General features: G+C 35.1%; 1 protein-coding gene across 1 annotated transcript in view; it reads right to left on the bottom strand.

Moving 5' to 3' along the window:
* Positions 1–851: 851 nt before the first annotated feature.
* The window catches only part of ppk25 (DEG/ENaC-family ion channel pickpocket 25), a 100003-nt gene continuing 80649 nt past the window's right edge, over positions 852–20205 (bottom strand). Inside the window, exons 7-11 of the mRNA XM_090409395.1 lie at positions 17387–17447; positions 16370–16418; positions 14798–14835; positions 2118–2193; positions 852–1520 (exon numbers count right to left, since the gene is read on the bottom strand). Coding sequence (XP_090265521.1) covers positions 1413–1520; positions 2118–2193; positions 14798–14835; positions 16370–16418; positions 17387–17447 — 332 coding nt within the window. The 3' untranslated portion in view covers positions 852–1412. The remainder of the gene's footprint in view (positions 1521–2117; positions 2194–14797; positions 14836–16369; positions 16419–17386; positions 17448–20205) is intronic.

Genomic DNA, 20205 nt, shown 5'->3' with positions numbered 1-20205 from the left:
CACAATCATTAAGCATCAACTGAGATAGTTTGGTCATATTCAGAGAATGGCCCCTCATAGACTCCCATATCTAGCTCTGAATGGATATATAGGAAGAAAAAGACCTTGAGGTAGACCAAGAAGTACTTGGATAAAGTTGCTGAAAAAACATTCATATCCACCCAGCTATAGAGTCATGATTGAGATGACTAGAGATCGCGATAAGTGGAGAACTTTTCTTCTTAGTGGACTCAACCCGTTACCAATCGGATGAGATGAGTGAGTGAGTGAATATCTATGTAATGGCATTACCCTGTTATTTATTATAGCAAATGAAAGTTATTTACTGATGATTTATGACTGCATTGTTGCTGATTTTAAAAATAAGATTACCTACATTTGCTGAAAATCAGAATACAAATAATTTTATTGAAGACACTTACAATAACACCAAGCGCATTTGTTTCAATAATTTATACAATATTGCTTAATGATTAAGCAAAAAAATCAAAATATTAAGCGTATTAATTTATTATTGTTTAAAACCCAGGAAACTCTATCACTGCACTAGCTCCATCCAGAAGTAATAATGTCTTTTACATTGGTTAAGTAGTTAAGCTTTGTTAAGTGGTTGAGAATGCAGAAATGGCAAAATTCTGGATGATAGTTTGTCACATAACAATTGATAATACTGGGCTTTGAAAGGTCTACGTTATTGTGATGTAGAGAAATAATAACAACACTACAGGGCTTTTAATAGGATTTATTTTAATAACATAATATCTATTTATTTATTGTTTTTGTCTTACATAGAAACCATTTATTTACATACTTGATTCATATGTAATCATGTATTTACATACTTAGCCACATATTTTAAGTAACAACTTATTTAACTCATTGCATTCAGAGAATGGAATTAGAGAAGCGAATCAAGACTAAACGTTAGATGAAGGATTACATCACATTTCCTCATTGAGAAATATTACATTCACTGACCTTACTGATACCTTATATAAACGTTTTAACCGGAATTTAAAATAAAAATTTAATGTGGACAGAGAAAGATAAAGTTGACATCTCATTAGATGAATATTTATCTGTTCTGAATAAAAAAAATATTTCAAGTTAGAGAACGCGATTGTTAGAGTTTATCCAATTGGATCAATTCTAGGTGAGTTCATTAAGACGTTATTTGAATTACCATAAAGATAATTCTACTAACATGTTAGAATGCAAAGTTAAAGCTTAGAGATATATTTCTGAAGGTTATTTTTTAATAGAATATTTATCAGAAATGAATATGATCGCCTCCGAAGTGATATTAAAATTAATCGCGTTCTTGTCCATCCCATGACGTTCTTCTCTTTAGGGAAACTCTTCTTCCAACTCTAAATCGTCGTTTGCATCTCTTCAGAGTTACTCTACAGAAGTTAAATCAGAACTAAGAAAAGAATCTCTACAATGTCATACAATGTCATCAGAGACATTCCGATCCACAGTCCAAGCGATCCTCCTAAAGTGCTGAAGACATCGAAATCCTAAAAGCGAATAATGAAATAATACATGAAAAGCATAATTAAAGAGAAACAGATTGTTTTTGTAATCTTCACCCAAAAAGTGACACCATATTGCAATGAAGAAATATCATGGATAGTGTAATGCTAAGCAGGAAGAAGCAACTTAAAACTGCTGCATTTTTAATAATATATTCTGTTAATTACGAATCTTGTTAAAAGTGAGATATGGGAAACCTATTGGAAGTTATTGTCGATATGGAACCCACATTCTTTGCTAATTTGGATAATCTACAATTACAGTTCTGAATTTCATTCCGACATGTTTCAAAACCATAATCAGTTTGGTCTAGCTTAAGTTGAAGTGTATATATTTAGTTTATGTTAATTTCAAGGCCATTATTGATAACCCAATTATTTAGTTTCAGTACCAGGAACAACTAATTTTATAAATCCTCAATGGTGTATATCAATGCCATATCATCAGAAAATGATATCACCTATCTAAACAGTATGCACCGAGAGAAATGATTTACTAAAAATAAGATACATTCTAGTACCGAATAAAGAAATAATTTTCTAATCTATAATAATAGTTTTATCTAATGTAATATTTCTCACCTCATATTTCGGTCGCTGCTGGTAAACTACATTTTCTGCACCGGAAAATCTCAACATGATAATCACTTGACCACACCTGAGGAAAACAAATCATAACAATTGCATAGACTATTCCAGTTCGTCAGTCATCTTGCATAGGTATTGTTATTTCGGTTTTAGGTATATGAAGTATAACAATATATAAATGTAATAGTTTTAATTGGTCGAGTGTGTAAATGTTTAAATAATTGCTAATTGATAATGGTTAACTGTTTTCTTATTCCAACAAGGTGATAAATTCATTGGACAAGGGAGTTGCCTAAACAATAGTATATTTAGATTTTCCAAAAGGCTTTCGACAGCTTGCCACATGAAAAGCCGGTAACTAAATTGTAACAGATGGTGGTGAGTGGTGGATTAGTGCGTTGTTTGGGGATTGGCTATCAAATAATTAGCAGCAAGTTGCGTAATGCGAACGATACCCAACAAGAGGACAGTCACTAGCTGTGTGGCAGATTTTGTTTATTTTTTTATGTATATGACAAAGCAAAGAGTTTGAATGGTGATTTACAATTATTTGCAGGTGGACAACTGATAATCTATCCTTTAAAGTGGACTTCAATAGAGTGGGTAAATAAACGAGGGGGTGGAACTACCAGTTCTATATAGCAAAGTAAAAGGTTTTAAATTTTCAAAGATAGAATACAGAGTATACGATTGGTGGGGATATTTTTGAAAAGACGGAGGAGGAGAAGATTTGGAGGTTATGGTGACGAGGTACCTGAAATTTCGTGTACAATTTGCTAAAATGTTTGAAGGTTGCACAGTGGATTATGGCAATGATGTAGAGAACTGTGACGTGCAGAAGTAAAATGTTGCGATTCTATCATACAAGAATTTGTTGACCGCATCTGGATTCCTGACACAGATTTTGTTTTCTGATTTTCTAAACGATGAAGAGTTGTTGGATTCAGGGTTCAGAGACGATTGAATAAGTCAAGACAGCATGCAAACTTTGGAATTTGATGGATTAAATAATCAAAACGAATGAGATATTTAAGCTGTTGAGAGGTAGTTACAGGATTGACACGTGGATGTTCTTCTGTAAGGTAAACAAATGACAAGAATTCATTCCTAATTGTTCAAATGAAAGTCGTGAATAAGAGAGAAAGGAGTAACGTGTTGCAAGAAAAATAGTTGCATCTGTATAATTTTGTCTAAGTAACTTTCCACTGCGAAGAACAATGATTTTTGATTTTCATACCACTACTACTACTTTTTTGTAACATTTTATTATTTCTCAGATAAATGACATACATTACATAAACAGAATTATGAATTACAAATACTTTCTCGTACATAACGTTTTTTTAAATAATAATGATGAATGTTTACAACGTATATTATTATAATATTCATAATGATCATTATTACAGATGTTTATTTGCAATGTTACACTCTACATATACAATATCAATGGATATAATCACTCTATATTGCATATTTGTTACAGTTATTACATACGTTTTTTTCCTATGATACATTACTTACAGTTGTTTACATATGATACTTATATTACATACATTTGTTTACACATGATACTTATACTACATACATTTATTTACATATATTACATACATTGGTTTATATGTTATACGTGCATTACATACACTTAGTTACATATGGTTCATCTTGAATGAGAAGTAATTTCTCTGCTTTCATCCTCAAAGCTTATATGTAAACTTATCTGAGTATGACACCAGCTGGTTATTATTTATTGTTTTTTTTTTTTGCTGTGTTGGAAAGCTCCGAAATCTATGATTGAGAAATGCGCGCGCACACACACACACACACACACACACACACACACACACACACACACACACACACACACACACACACACACACACACACACACACACACACACACACACACACACACACACACACACACACACACACACACACACACACACACACACACACACACACACACACACACACACACACAACTTCGAATGCATTGAGTCGTCGCTGAAATGAAAGCCTGAACGAATATATTGTGTTTCATTAAGTTTTTATGGTATTTGGGGTACGTGTTTCTTGTTCATAGTATGCTTTTAGAGCTCTTTTCAGGCTATTGTAGTTTGTAATATTTCTGTATTCAAAAGGTTATTTGTTTATCATATCTGGGATGTAGAAGTTTCGCGTGGCCTTTCCGTAATGATTATTGTATTTATATGTGATATAATTAATAGTCTGAGGTCTTTTTATACGGTACGTATTTCTGACTGTCCTGCAGTTGGCATCAAAATAATGCTTTAGCAAAGTTGCGTAGTGACATAAATGTTTTTCTGTCAGTATTTTGTGTTCTGATATTGCAGTGTATATGAAGTCGTTATTGCCTTTTTTTTTCCCAAAAGATCAGTTTTATAATTCTGTACTGAAATGAGATTAATCAATGTAGTTTAAACGGTGCACAGAAAGCATACGTTGTTATAGCGTATCTTAGTATATTTTGGCATAGTGCTTTGTATATTAGTGTTTTTAGGCGTATGGGAACTGTCTTTTAACCTGTAGACTTTGCCAGTTATTGTTCGGAGTTTTTTGTGTAGATCGTTTTTGTGGCTATTCCAGTTCATATCTGCATCGAAGTACATTCCAAGGTATCATATTGTTTCAACCTGAGTGATTGTAGAGGGATTTCCGTTCTGTGCGTTTTTTATGTTGGAAAGTGGATGTTGGATGGTCACATATTTGTTAATAACCGGTCGAGTCAGTGGATTTCTGAATATCATGAATTTTGTCTTTTCTGAGTTTAAGTGTATGGAGTATTTCGTGAGCCAGTCTGTGATCAGATTTATATCATGTTGCATATTTGTTTGGGCTATGCTTGCGTTATTATGGATGGATATTATTGCTTTATCATCTGCGTATTCATATATCTTGCCTTTGAGTGGTATCTGATTAATATCGTGGGTGTAAATATTGAATAGAATTGGGGAGAGTACAGCTGCCAGTGGAACTCCACAGGTTACTGGTAGCTCTCTGCTTCGGTTTGACCCGATACGTGTGATATGCTTTCTATTTTGAAGGTAGATTGTAAGCCACCTGTGAAGATGCCCGTCTATTCCAACATACCTCAGCTTTTCTATCAGGGTTTGATGTGTGAGTGTATCGAATGGTTTCGTTAGATCAATAAAGACTAACATGGCAATTTTGTATTTGTCTAAGGCAGTATTAATTAACTCTGTAAAGTCTTCCAAGAGAGATGTTGTTCCCTTATTTTCTGAAAACCATATTTTGTTTTGGGGATAATATTAATGGCCTCTGTGTATGCTGTGAGTTTCTTCAGTATGATTCGCTCTATAATTTGGTTGATAATTGGTGATGTTGCTATGGGTCTGTAATTGCTGATTAAATTTCTTTTTCCATGTTTGTATATGGGTGAGATTGTGGTGGTCTTTAGCATAATTGGTAATGTCCTGTTTTAAATATTTTATTTATTAATTTTAGTAGGATAGGACTCAAATTACTTGCATGTTGCTTTATATCTTTAGGTCTTCTTTTATGGTTGGGAACCATAATGTCTGTTTTCATTGTAGTCCAAGTGGAGGGTCACGTTTTTTGATTGGGGAATATTCCTGTGTAGTTCTTTGATGGAGTCTGCAAAGTATTGGTTATATTCATTTGCTAGTTACTGGATAGGATTTGCGTTTTTCATGAAGCTGTGTATTATGATTTCGGTTGCGGTGGTGTGGGAACATAATCTAACATCTGATTGATCAGATGCCAGGTATGTTTTATGTTGTTTTGTGCAGAGGTTAGTTTGTCTCTGTAGTAGCATCTTTTTGCTTTTCTGATTTGTGTTGAAAGGCGATTCCTTGTTATCTTATATTGAGTTTTTAAAGCTGTGTTATTTGGATATTGCTAAAATACACAGAAAGGACGCTTCTTTCCATAAAATGTCCTTTCTGTGTATTTCTAGGATTACATTTTGTGTTATCCAAGGATTTTGTGTTGTGTTTGAACGAATTCTGATTTTCTTTTTAGCTTTTTTATAGATTTACTCATGAGTTTAATGCTGTTTTATAAGATATCTGCAGAATCTGATGCCAGTTGTTCCCAGTCTGTTTTAATTATTTCGTGGTTGACTATTTCTTCGTCTATTATTATTTTCTGTGGGACGTTGCATGGATATTGTCTTGGTGTGCAGATTTAGAGCTGTGAAGTAATGGTCTGCTACTTTGCACTTTATGACTGATGCAGTGTAACAGTTTGGTGGTGCTCGGACGTTTATATGAACTAGACAGGAGGCAGTGATAGTATTTCCGAATATTTCTTCTCTAGTACATGATGTTATTGTTGGTATTAGATTTTACATGGATAGCGTGTCTAGGTATTGTACAGTGTTGTTCTAGTTTTCGTTTGTAATATTTATATTTATGTCGCCAATTATTATTAGGTATTCCTTTGGGCATATTTCTTGGCGTGAAAGCCAGCAATTGAGTTCGTGCAAGAATTTTATCATGTTTAGGTTTGGTGGCCTGTAAATAACATTTAGTGTTATGGGATGCTGTGTATTGGTGGTATTAATGATTTCGAGGCAGGGGGTTTCAGCATGCTCAAACTAAAAAGCCGTTTCTTTTGCTATTAATTTTGTTTGATAAATATTAATATTCCACCCCTCTTTTTGTTTGGCGGCATGATCTATGTTGTTGGAAGCCTGTAATTTGGAAAGCACTCGCTTCGTCATTAGTTATGGATACTTCTGTTAGAATCAATATATCAATAATGTCAGTGTAATTCCTAAGATAAACCTGTAACAATAACGAATGTTTTCGGATGCTTCTGATGTTAATATGCAAGATTGAGAGACCTCTCGCTTGTACTGTGTGTTTTTTCAATGCATCAAGCGATTCGAAAGTAAAATTACTGGTGTATTCTGGTGTAATTACATGTATCTATTGGTTCACATTCATTTTTGTTGTGTTGAGATCTTCGCATTGAATTAAGTTGGAGTCTTTTGTTTTACTCTGGTGCTACTACTACTACTACTAATAATAATAATACCCACGTTGTCGTGGCGTTGGGGCTTGAATTCTTCAGTTATTCTGGCGGTTGCATTGCTGCCAGCACGTCCACCCTTTTCAGCCAAATCTCAACTGAGGGTCGAGACTAACAGTGTTCAATCCCCCCCCATCTTAATGGCAAAAAGGAAGGAGAGATCGGTACCGGATCAGTAGACTCCCGGGTCATCAAGGACTGCTTCAGATGTTGGGGATCCTGGGCATCAGGAGATAAGTGGGCTACAGGACCCAATTCTACTTGCCTTGCAATCAGGGCAGGATGCTGAAAAGCCACTGGAAGAAACCAAACGTAAAAAATGGACTGTAGAAGAAAACAGAGATTTTACGAAATGTTTTTACAGATCAAAACCAGAAAAACGAGGTTTCCGAAACCGTATGCATTTAATTTGGAAACAGAAATTCCCAGAATCTGCTATAACAGAACAAACACTTATGGTCCAAAAGAATTTTATTTTCCGTAAAAAATATTTACTGAACTTGAGCTTCAAGAGTTACGTAATAAACCAACAACTCCAGTAACAACAAATGATCAGAAGGTTGCTATATCAATCTTTGGAATTCAACTCAGTAAACATCAAGCTGATGACATACCTCAGAATGTTTTGACAGAAGAGCAGTGTAAAATGAACTCAGGGATATTGGAACATATGAACTCCATAAATGACCGTATAAGACTACAACCATTTAAAGCTTTACAACAATCTAAGCTAAAACAGCTCCTATTAGACGCAAATGCTGTAATTGAAACCCTCACAACGAACAGTATAAAGGGAACAAATCAGCTTTTATATAGCACAGCCTATATCATTTCAGTGATGCTTGGTTACAAACCGAAATAGCAAAAGCTGAGGATGAAACAATCTGAACCATGGAAAATCCGGTTAGAACGAAAGGTCAGCAGGCTTCGTGCTGATCTAATCAACTTAAAGAGTTTTAAAGAAGGACGGTTGGAAAAAAAACAATAACATCAAAAACAAACTGATTAACACATATAAGTTGGCTAACAAAACAATTGCTGAAGTTACCGAAGAGCTAAAACAAAGAATTACAGCGACTGCACAGAAAATTAAAAGATATGAAGCAAGAATAAACCAATATGTAAAAAATATGCAATTTCGACAGAACCAACGTCAGTTCTTTCAGTTTCTCCAGAGAAAGACATATGCAAACCATCATTCACCAGGAAAAGAAGAAACACTCAAATTTTGGAAGTCAATCTGGGATAATCCTATTGAACACAATAAAGATGCTTCATGGATTAAGGAAATAGAATCAGAAATGAAACAAAAACAAGTGAAAAATGTCATTATCTCTAAAGAAATGGTCAGTGCTCCAGCTAGAAAATTAAAAAACTGGAGTGCAAATGGTAAAGACGAACTACATTGATTTTGGTTAAAACATGCAACCAGTCTACATGATCGAATGGCAGAACAAGTTAATTATTTGTTCTAGTCAGGTTCAAGTGAAGTCTGGATGATATCTGGGCGCACTTTTCTCTTCATGAAAGATAAGGATAAGGATGAGGGATGCAGATCCAAGTAACTATCGTCCAATAACATGCCTACCAACTATGCTTCAGCTGTTCACTGCAATAATAGCAAATTCCATATACCACTACTTAGCAGATAATCAGATTTATCTGATTGAACAAAAAGGCAATTATCTTTTCGTATTTTGTATTTTATTGTTTAATAAAATGATTCTCAGAAACTCAAAAAGAAGACAAACTAATTCAAACATGGGATGGATAGACTACAAGAAAGCATTCGATTCCCTCCCATACTCCTGGATCCTAAATTCATTAAAAATATTTGGAATTAGCAAAAACATATGTTCGTTTCTGACTACTGCTATGCAATCATGGGAAACAACATCAATAGTGAATAACGAACGATTTGGAGAATTCAGCATTAAACGTGGAATTTTCCAAGGTGATTCCTTTTCACCATTGTTCTTCAACATTTGTTTGATAACTTTGTCTATGATTCTGAAGAAAACAAAACTTGAATATGAAATTCCTAAATGTAATATTAAACTTTCCCATCTGTTGTATATGGATGAGTTAAAGTTAAATGGAATATCACGCCCAGCAAATAGATTCTTTATTGAAAACAGTTCGTATTTTCAGTCAGGGCATCAAAATGCAAATCGGTTTAGATAAATGCTCAATTTTATTTATTAAACGAGGCAAAATTAATGACACTAGCAATTTTAATTTTGGTCAAAAGAAATATATAAAAGGAAGTTCATCTGACGACCACTCTAAATACCTAGGATTATTAGAAGCGAATGATATTCTCCACTCGAAAGTTAAACAACATGCAGCATCAGAATACATTAAAAGAGTTAGAAATATTCTGAAAACAAAACTAAATGGAGTAAACACATTTAGAGTAATGAATTGTTGGGCTATGCTAGTGATCCGATACACAGTAGAAGAAGAAATTAGTTTAAGAAATTATATCAACAATAGCTCTGAGCCAATGCCTCAAGAAATTACACAAGAATGCCTTCTAAAAGCAACAGAAAACAAATCCGATTACAAAAAGGAACTACAAAATAACGGATATGTGCGATGGAAAAATAAATCCTTGCATGGCCAATTTCTTCGAAATATTGAGGACAAAAGTGACATGAATAAGATATGGTGATGGCTACAACACGGATACATTAAAAAAGAAAAAGAAAGATTTATTCTAGAAGCTCAACAACAGGAATTACAAACTAATGCAATCGAAGCAAAAATTTAAGAACATCAATAATAACAGCAAATGCAGATTATGCGTTCAGAAAGATGAGTCAGTAGAACACCCAATCAGTGCCTGCAACAAAATAGCTCAAACTGATTATAAATCCCGCCATGATCAAGTGGCCAAAATAGTTCATTTGCATGTATGCAAAAAATATGGCTTTCCTGCTTCTGATAACTGGTGGCAGAATAAAATAGAGACTGTATTGGAAAAGGAAACAGCAAAAATTCTCTGGAACTTTAGGATACAAAGTGATCGGCATTTGGAACACAATAGACCTGACATCGCAATTATCGAACATCGACAAGTTTGGATTATTCATATCGCAGTGCCCAGTGATAACAACATTAACAAAAGAGAACTGGAAAAAATTACTAAATATCGAGATCTTGCAATAGAAGTTGGCCGACTGTGGTTTAAACACACCGAAGTCATTCCAATAGTTATCGGGGCGCTTGATGCAACTTCAAAGAAGCTGTCCAACTATTTACAGCAATTAAAATCAATGATGTGACCCCCATATGACCTACAAAAAAACAGTATTACTTGGAACAGTCCATATTTTACGACGCTATCTGACGGACTATTCTTTGATTCTTGGGTAGAATCTGAATTGTTCTGAATCAAACTCTTTGTTTATATGATATCTTGTTATGACTGTATATTAATTATGTGAATAAAATAATAATAATTATTTTTGGCTTGCGTGTTTCAATGATGTTCAGAGCTACCAGCAGAGACACCCATGTCAGACAGGTCTCAAATGTGTAAACATAAACTAACGTTGTTTCATCTAATTGTGGAAAGCAAGAAGAAATCCATTCAAAATCAATCGACGCCTGGGTCATCAAACTGCATCATATGTTGTTGGGGATCCTGGTTATCAGACGACAAGTGGGCTAGAGGACCTACTTCTCCTTGCTGGATCACCTAGGGCAGCATGATAAAAAGCGACTGGAAGAAATCAAATAAACAAATAGGCTGTAGAACTACACAGAGAAGTTATGAAATATTTTTGCAGATCAACAGCAGTTTTCTTGTCATTTTGTCATCTCTAATTTCTTTGACAGCTCTCTTTCCTTCATTTCTGTGCTTTTCTAACAGCCTCAAAATATTTTGGCACCTTCTTGATATTTATTTCCTTTGTTCTTACCAACGTCTTTCCATGACTATTATTTATCTAGCTTTACACAGAGTTTAGCTCTCTTAGATTTGTCTCTGAATTCTCTAAGACTACAAACTGACTTATTTGCCAGGGACTATTCATATGCTTCCTTCATTTCCATCACTGCCTCTTTTACTTCCTCTGTCCACCATGCAGTTCTGATTTTTTCTATCCATGCAGATAACCTCACCGCATGCCTCTCTGGCTGAATCAGTGAGGGTTTTCTTCAAGGCTTGCCACTGAATTTCCAAAGTTGGTTCCTGTTCCCAAAAATCTTTCATTTTTTCTTGAATAATAGATATGTAGCAAGTAAAAGGAAAAATGTACATGGCAGAATGATTTTAAAGAATGCCGATGGTAGGGAGGTAACTGAATCAGTTGATATAGTTGAGTTACTGAGTGAGCACTTTGCAAGAATACATCATCCATGTGGTGACATTGCAGAAACGAATGTACCAGTAGATTATACGGGAATTGTGGTAAATGAAGTGGAGGTGAGTAGGCTATTGCATAACCTCAATGTCAATACATCTGTGGGATTGGATGGTATACCAGCTCGTGTTGTACGAGAAGCAGCAAAAGAATTGTCAGTACCCTTGACCATTTTGTTTAATTTGAGTCTCGGGTCTGGGTTAGTCCAGAGGGGGTGGAAAGAGGGGAAAATAGTTCCACTGCATAAAGGTGGTTCCAAGACTGCTGTTTTAAATTACCGACCGATTAGCATAACAGGAATCATTGTCAAGGTCTTAGAGAAATTAGTCAAGAAACGAATACAGGATTGGCTAGATGAAAATGGGATATTGTATGGGGGACAACATGGTTTTGTGAAGGGTATATCATGTCTCATTAACTTGCTCACGTTTTATAACACAGTGACGGCTGAACTGGATAGGGGTAATGGGTTTACAGTAATACTACTGGATCTTGCCAAGGCTTTTGATAAGATACCATATAGAACCCTAATCGGTAAATTGGATCAGATGGGGATAGATATAGGGTTGGTGAGATGGATAGGAAGGTGGTTGAAGGAGAGATACCAGAGAGTGGTTCATTCAGAAGTGGAGTCTAAAAGACGGCTTGTGACTAGTAGAGTGCCAAAGGGCTCGGTTCTTGGACCACTGCTTTTCAATTTGTTCATCAATGATATAGGAAAGGATTTGAGAGGAAGTGTTCACTTGTTTGCTGATCATGCAAAGTTGAGTAGAGCAATTATGAGTGCACGGGATGTCAAAATTTTCCAGGATGATTTGGAAAGTTTGGAGGACTGGGCTAGGAAAAATGGATGTCAATTTAATGTGACAAAGTGTAAGATTATGCACTTTGGGTTGAAAAGAAAGCAGCAGTATATCGCATTGGTGGAACCGTACTCCAGGAGATTGATGAGGCCAGGGATTTGGGAGTGTTGGTGGATAGGGAATTGAAGTTTAGGGGGCACATTGCAAAAGTGACTAAAACAGCTCACCAAATCACTTGGCTTCTGAAAAATACTTTAACATGCAGAGACAAACAAGTTGTTGTTCCTCTGTATCGAGCCTTGATAAGACCACATCTGGACTACTGTGCCCAGTTATGGGCACCAGGGTTTCTTCGTGATGGGATGGAAGTGGAGAGGATCCAGAGACGAGTGTCCAAGATCATAGCAGGTCTGTGGAATGAACCCTATGAGAATAGGTTGAAGATTTGTGGGTTGCAGACATTGGTCGATAGGCGAAGGAGGTATAATATAATTGAGACATTCAAATCACTGAAGGGGTTCTATAAGATTGATCCAGAAGATATTTTTGAAAATATGACTGGTGGGAGGACTAGGGGCCATGCATGGAAGCTGGGCAAGAGCGTGGTTGACAAGGGTGTTAGAGCTAGGTTTTTACTTGGAGAGTGGTGAATGAGTGGAATAAGCTTCCAGAGTTTGTTGCGGTTGCTGCGACCGTGAATGAGTTCAAAGCAAGGTATGATACATTCTGTGTGAATGTCGAATAGTTGTTCTTGACATGATGTTAGGGCCTCCCTCGATGAGTCTGTCGACTCCTTGGAGTTGCCCGGAATAATAATAATAATAATAATAATAATAATAATAATAATAATAATAATAATAATAATAATAATATTTGTGTATTTTAGTCTGGAGTTAATAATTTGAGAGCCGCTCAACTTCTATTCGATTTAAAACTTTTTCGATGTTCTTCTTCTTTTCTATATAAAATTTAATTTTATCCTGCTCAAGACTAAATAGTGATCACTTCCAATTTCAAATCCCCTGTACGCTCTGGTGCTCTGCACAAGAGAGAAAACATCACTATCAACAATATCGTAGTGACTGAGACTTTTCTTTTTCCTTGCCTCTGCTCTCCATGTGAGTTTGTGCACAATGTTATGTTAGAATGTTGTGTTAGTAATACCCATTCCATGTCAAAAACAGAAATACAACAGATATTTATTATTATTATTAATTTTGCTATTTTCTCCACATTTTTCCAAAACAATTTCGTATGCCTGTAAATCATTTCCTACTTTGCTATTTAGATTCCCAACAAGGATTAACTTTTCATTGTGTTACTTGCTTTCTCTAAAGACCACCTCTCAGTAAAGGCCCTCCATGGGACCATTGACACAAATAAGTCTCATTGTGCATTTCCCTATTCTGATATTTTCACACACTTTATATTGCTTACCATTCAACTAGATTATGCTCTTATTTTGGCACTGCAATTAAATACTTTACTGAATACAGTTCGTTTTTGAAAACTGAATTTGGTTTAGGTACATTCGCGAATTTATCAATTTAACCAGAAAACATTAATGCACTAGTAATTTTATTTAATTTTGATCAACAAACAGTATACATATCAAGGAATATTCGAAGCCAGTGATATTCTCCACTCGAAAGACAACAGGCAGCAGCCGAATACACCAAAAGAAATATTCTGAAAACAAAACTAAATGGATTAAACACAGTTAGAACAACGAAGTCATGGCTATTAGAGTGACCCCTTACACAGCTGGCATAAGACATTGGACAAAAGATAATATGGACAAATATTACTGTAAAACTAGAAAATTAATTAAAATTATTGTGACTATGTATCATGCATTACATTCACGAAGTGATGTTGATTGGCTGCGCATAACAAGAAGAATAGGTGGACGGGGTCTGCTGCGAGTGAAAAAGACTGTGGGAAAATAAGAACTTAGCTTAAAAACGTCACTTCGACAACATCAAATGCTTCAAGCAATTACACAAGAAGGTATACTAAAAGAAATAGGAAACAAATCCGATTACAAAAAGGAACGTCAAAATCACTGATATGTGCGCTAGAAAAATAAACCCCTGCATGGGCAATTTCATCGAGATACTGAGAAAAAAATGGACGTGAACAAGACGTGGCAATGGTGGCAAAAGGGATCTATTAAAATAAAAATTTTAATAGATCCCTTTTAATAAAAATAATTTAGCAGCTCAAGAATAAGCATTATATACTATTGCAATCAAAACAAAATTTTGAACATCAATAATAACAGCAAATTATCAGATAGAATATACTATCAGAAAGATGCGACAATTGAACATTTAATCAACGCCTGCAGCAATATAGGCAAAACTGTGTATAATATTAATAATAATAATATAAAACACAAAACTATTGAAGCCATAATTTACAAATAAATAAATAGCATGAATGGTAATATTTTTCTTACGCTTTCTGGATAACACCATTGAAGGTTGAACAGGATTTCTAAAAAAAAAAAAAAGATATTAATTAGATATCATTTATTTGAGTTTGAAGCACCTTTTTTGGTAAAACTTACGTTACGTTATCACCCACAATATATATATTATCGAATAATTAAAACAAAATCACTTACGGTAAAAAAATGGCCACTTCATGTTTAATAAGCGTTTAAGATTATATTTAAACTTCAGTTACTGAATTTAGTTCCATATTCACATATGACGTGAATGATATCTCCCTTATCTCACAGGGTTTTCGAAGTGGGTGCTTCTTCTAGAAGTTTTTGTGTTTCAGATTTCTTTCCCACACAGAGTCAATAGGACAACCATAAACTTGCATTCGAACCCAGCCATCCCTGCTATTTGCAAAGTGGATACGCTAACCTCTCGGCAAAAATTCTGGCGAGTAAGAAATTTAATTAAATTAATAATAATAATCATGTTTCAGTAAATTGCTTCATTTATTATTCCTGATGTTGCTATTTTATGCAGCTTGGTTTAAGAAGTATATTAAGTAGCTGGACTACACACCTATATATAAGGGACAACCAATTTTTCCATGATTATATTTCTCGTATTATATTCACCCTCCGCCAATGGTGGCGAGTATGTATTTTTAAATATTCTTCCTTTATTATGACCACGAAAACATATACTGTATTCAGAAGTGCTAGTCTGATTTGCTCCCTTTATCCAGTACGTTCAGAAGATTTTTCTTTAGGGATGAAATTGTGAGGTAGAATCTGAGTAGACCAATCACGTTTTTCTTTTTCAGGTCCTTCAAGCGATAACAAACGTATGTACCAAGAGAAGCCATTTTAGATCATTACACCACTGTCACCAAACTTCATAAACAGGCATAAAAAGTTCTTCAGGCATCCCCTACATGCACACCCTTGCATCCAGAATTGTTGCTATATATGGACTTTCAAAGTTCTACAGATCAGTTAAGTTGTTTTTCATACCATAATCTGAGATCTTGACAGCCATGATCTACATATGTATATTTGGCTTTTATGTGGATGCCGTCGAAAGAGATTCCTAACTTGGAGTTAGTTAGCAGAATTTAGAGGGATGTGACAGAGATTCTCTACTCGGAATCTGGATCTTCACTGGCCCTAGGACATAACACCGTACCGTTTAGACGAAGCATCTAATACGTCGTACTTGCTTCGCCTCAAACGTAATCCCAGGCTAATCTGAGTATGACTCTTAGCAGAGAAGATGCGGTAAGGTAGTATCAAAATGTGATATCTTCCTTAATATTGAAGTGCAAAATAATACACAAAAATAATAATAAAAATTTCAACTTCTCGAATCATACATTATATATTCTATGGAAATAGTTTAAAAGTAAAGTATGTAATCCAATCAATTAGAATTAATCCATTATACTAACTACTGCTTTCCAGTTTTGTTTGTTTAAGCACTGTATCTTTATTAATTTTCATTTTCTGACATTGCATATTTCAAATAAAATCTAGTAGAATACCCTTTTATTGGAGTAATCCACAACTATAACTGGAATGAATACTTACTGAATCTACTGAACCAAATTCTTCGACATTATAAGCATAGGTTGTTGTTCTGAAATTTAAAAAAAAATATATATTTTTTTTAATATAGGGAAAGGAATTTCTTTAAAAGTATATCTTTTTTAATCAACAAGTACATGGACATTCTGGCATTGCAGAAAACACGTCTTTCAATATCAGCAGCTAATTAACTCAGGATTCCTGGGTGCGAACTAGTATTCATCCTAAGCAAGGAATAGCTACATTTGTTCGCTGTTGCCTAAAAACTGTATTACAGTTCTTCCAAATAATGAACTAGACATTGGCATGAAATTAGAAAACATAACAATGTATAATGCGTTTAAGCTCAGGCCCCGTTCTATAACCTGGTCAACACTTTGCCTCTTGATCCTACATCATCCTAGCATCATCTCATCTCGCTCCATGCTATATGGGGATAACCTCGAAATGATGACGTGGGAGAGAAACTAGCTATATTGGCAGAGAGAGAGAGAGAGAGAGCCGGACTACATCTGGTGTTTGATGCAGAACAGCGGGGTACCTTCAACTCAGCAAGATGGAAAACGAGTTGCACTCCTGATTTATGCTTTGTAACCAGGGACAGTCGTCATTTTCCATTTTCAGCCACTATGACTGTTCTAAGCCTCCTGGAATTAATCTGCCACGCAACAATGGTTCTTCTTAACAGGATTAGGATGGGCCATGGAAGGGGTAAATATCTACATCATAAATGAAAAATTGCTAAGCAGCCAATTTTTGAATACTCTCCTCTGCAAACTATGTCTCATATAGTGGAGTTCTCTCAAATTTCTCATTTTTAGTCTGATGGAACGTGAATATTTACTTTTTATTAGTGCATTTTTTCATTAAATATTTCAATGCTGTGAAAACCGTTACGAACATTTTGATATAACATTACGCAGCCTACGATAATTACTTGTTCGTTAGACAACTGCAAATCAAACTGTCATAAAATAGATTTTGATACAAGAACTTAACAAGAATTTGCCTATTACTTACTCACATCCATCACGGCATATCTTGTAACAATCAAGCCAAAAATACGGCATCGGCACACCATCTATAAAAACAAAGCAAATTATTTTTCATTCATCGCCAATTGTTAGACATTTATTTTATCAAATTACGGAAATTAGATTATTACTCCATAATAAAAAGCCAGATAATTAATTAGCAAATTCACTAAAAACAAGATTATTTGCATTTTGAAAATCACACTAAATCGGCGATCCATATAAGACATGCACTTAGCATTGTGAGTTTAAGAGGATCTGAGGATGAAAGTATCCATTTTCTAATTGGTACAATTCTTAAAATAGAGTTAAAGTAAAGTTAAACTTAAAATAAAGTTAAAGTTAAAATAAACAATAAATATTTTTGAGCACATGCAAATGAACTGAGATAAAATATTAACAAATCTAGATATAACAGAAGAGAGAAGAAAATATAAGTGTGAATTAAAACAGAAATTGGAAAATATACAAGAGAATGAAAATATTGAAAAAATCTGGAATCTTATCAAGGATAGCATGAAAGTTGAAGCAATACACTTAATGGGAATTGTAAGTAAAATATAAGGTAAAATTGGTTCTATGGAGAGTGTAAATTCGCAGTGAAGAAAAAGGAAAAAGATAGACGCACTTGGCTTAATAACAGAACTGAAACGTATGCTACTCAGTGATATAAAAAGAGCAGCAAGGGAAGCCAATAAAATAATCAGACAACAGAAAAGAAAATTTTAACCTGAATCGATTGAAGAAATACAGAAATACTTTACAGTAAATAATCTTAGAAAAATTTTCCATGAAACCTAAAACCAAAAATCAGGCCTATATATGAAAACAGTAATCAACAATAGCAACAGACAGATACTAGTCACTTGAGATGAAATGCTAAACAGATGTACAGAGTGCTTTAAAAACCCCACATTGTGATGATCATGCTGTGCCTTTCAAACAGAATACTTATCATAGTTTTCATCCAGAAATATTTAAATCTTCATTACCTGAAATAGAGAGAAGTATGAAGCAGCTAAAAGACAACAAGAACCAGATATTGACAGAATGGTAAAGCCGAATCCATTCATACGCGCGCGCACGCACACACACACACACACACACACACACACACACACACACACACACACACACACACACACACACACACACACACACACACACACACACACACACACACACACACACACACACACACACACACACACACACACACACACACACACAGTCGTATACCAGTTATATATCATGAATTTTACTCTGCTCAGATTTGGTGTTTGAAATGTTTACAAAAATATGTCGAACCGTTTCAGTTTGAAGTTCAACTATATACAGAGCTACAAAGGGACACCGTGTTGAAATTATATTTTACCAGAAATGCCCCATTTATGAAATTCTGCTCGACTTCCGTTTTATTTCCATCTCGATCGCTTTTATTATAACATTTTCGTAAAAATGTTTTGAAATGATATTAGTAAATCTGCCTTGACTGAATGAAATTTAACGAAATTGTGTAGATGTCTATCTTAAAATTTATCAGTTTTGATTTCCATCTGACCATTGTTGTGAAAACAGGTAGAAAGAAATTTGTTTGCCTAAAAATAAATCACTATGATCGCAATGATGCAGTATACATACTTGGAGAAAATTCCATATAATGTTTATATCTCAGTGACTATTTATATATGTTGTCTGTATCTTGAATAACGACGGGTAACAATAATTCACAAGAAAATTACATTTTTCGATGAAATATGAAAGAATTTATGAAAGAATGCATTCGTAGTGTCAGTTAAACTAGACCATTCTTAGGAGGAATAGCCAGATCAATGGATGTTGATCAACACAACAGAAGAGAGGTATTAAAGTATTGCTGGATGATGAGTCTTCTGCACTTCATCCAGAAATCATTCCTGCAATCCTCCCTGCGCAAAATCTTGTAGATTCGACACCATTACACGAGGGGTAGAATTATTGCAAAGCTTAAAGACGGCCACAGAATGATTTATATTGCCAGATAGTTTGGAATCTACCATAGCTTTGTATATAGGCCTTGGGAAGTGTTTCAAATCAATGGACTGTGTTCCATACGTTTGCTACGATCTCACCCTCGCTCTATCAAGGAGCATTAAGGCAGAGTTTTGGTTATAACAGTCAATCGTAATCGACGCACCACGACAGACAGTATGCCCGTTCAAGCACAGATACGCGGATTTCTCGACAAACTGTGTCAAGATGTCTGCAAGTATTAGGTGTATGCGCCAGAATCCTTCTAGTCTGCCGCCCTTTACCCTACCTCAGTTAGGATAAAGGGATGTAGACTACAAGCATCAAGGGAGGCGGTACAGGGATCACGGTGATGATAGCCATTATGCTTAATGGACGCCCTGAGTTGTCTTGCTATAGACGAAGAATTTATTTGTATGGATGACAATGACCCACCACATTGTACACATGCAGTGGACATACTTCTCGAGACCAAGGCTATTAATCTAATCAAATGACCAGCAAGCTCACCAAATTTTCACTCCCATAGAATATTTTTGGGAGGCAACATGGAGACGCACTACTGCTCGACATTCCTCTCCAGGAAGCAAACTAGGGCTTATTCTTGCTCAGAAGGAGGAGTGGACTAGATTGCGTCAGGAATTCCTAAATCGCGTGGTGCGAAGTAGGGCACGACGTTGTGAGAGCTGCATCGAAGTTGGGAATGGGCATATTTTATACTGAAATGGCACTCAGCCTAGTTTCTGGTATCGCACATTAATTCTTTAACTACGTCATTAGGAAATTTTGAAATTT

Source organism: Typopeltis vanoorti, chromosome 19, assembly GCF_054136105.1.
Source record: "Typopeltis vanoorti isolate ZY-2024b chromosome 19, IOZ_Tvanoo_1.0, whole genome shotgun sequence".
NCBI lineage: Eukaryota > Metazoa > Arthropoda > Arachnida > Uropygi > Thelyphonidae > Typopeltis > Typopeltis vanoorti.
The sequence above is the reverse complement of the archived record's forward strand: the minus strand, read 5'-3'. Positions and strand labels throughout refer to the sequence as shown.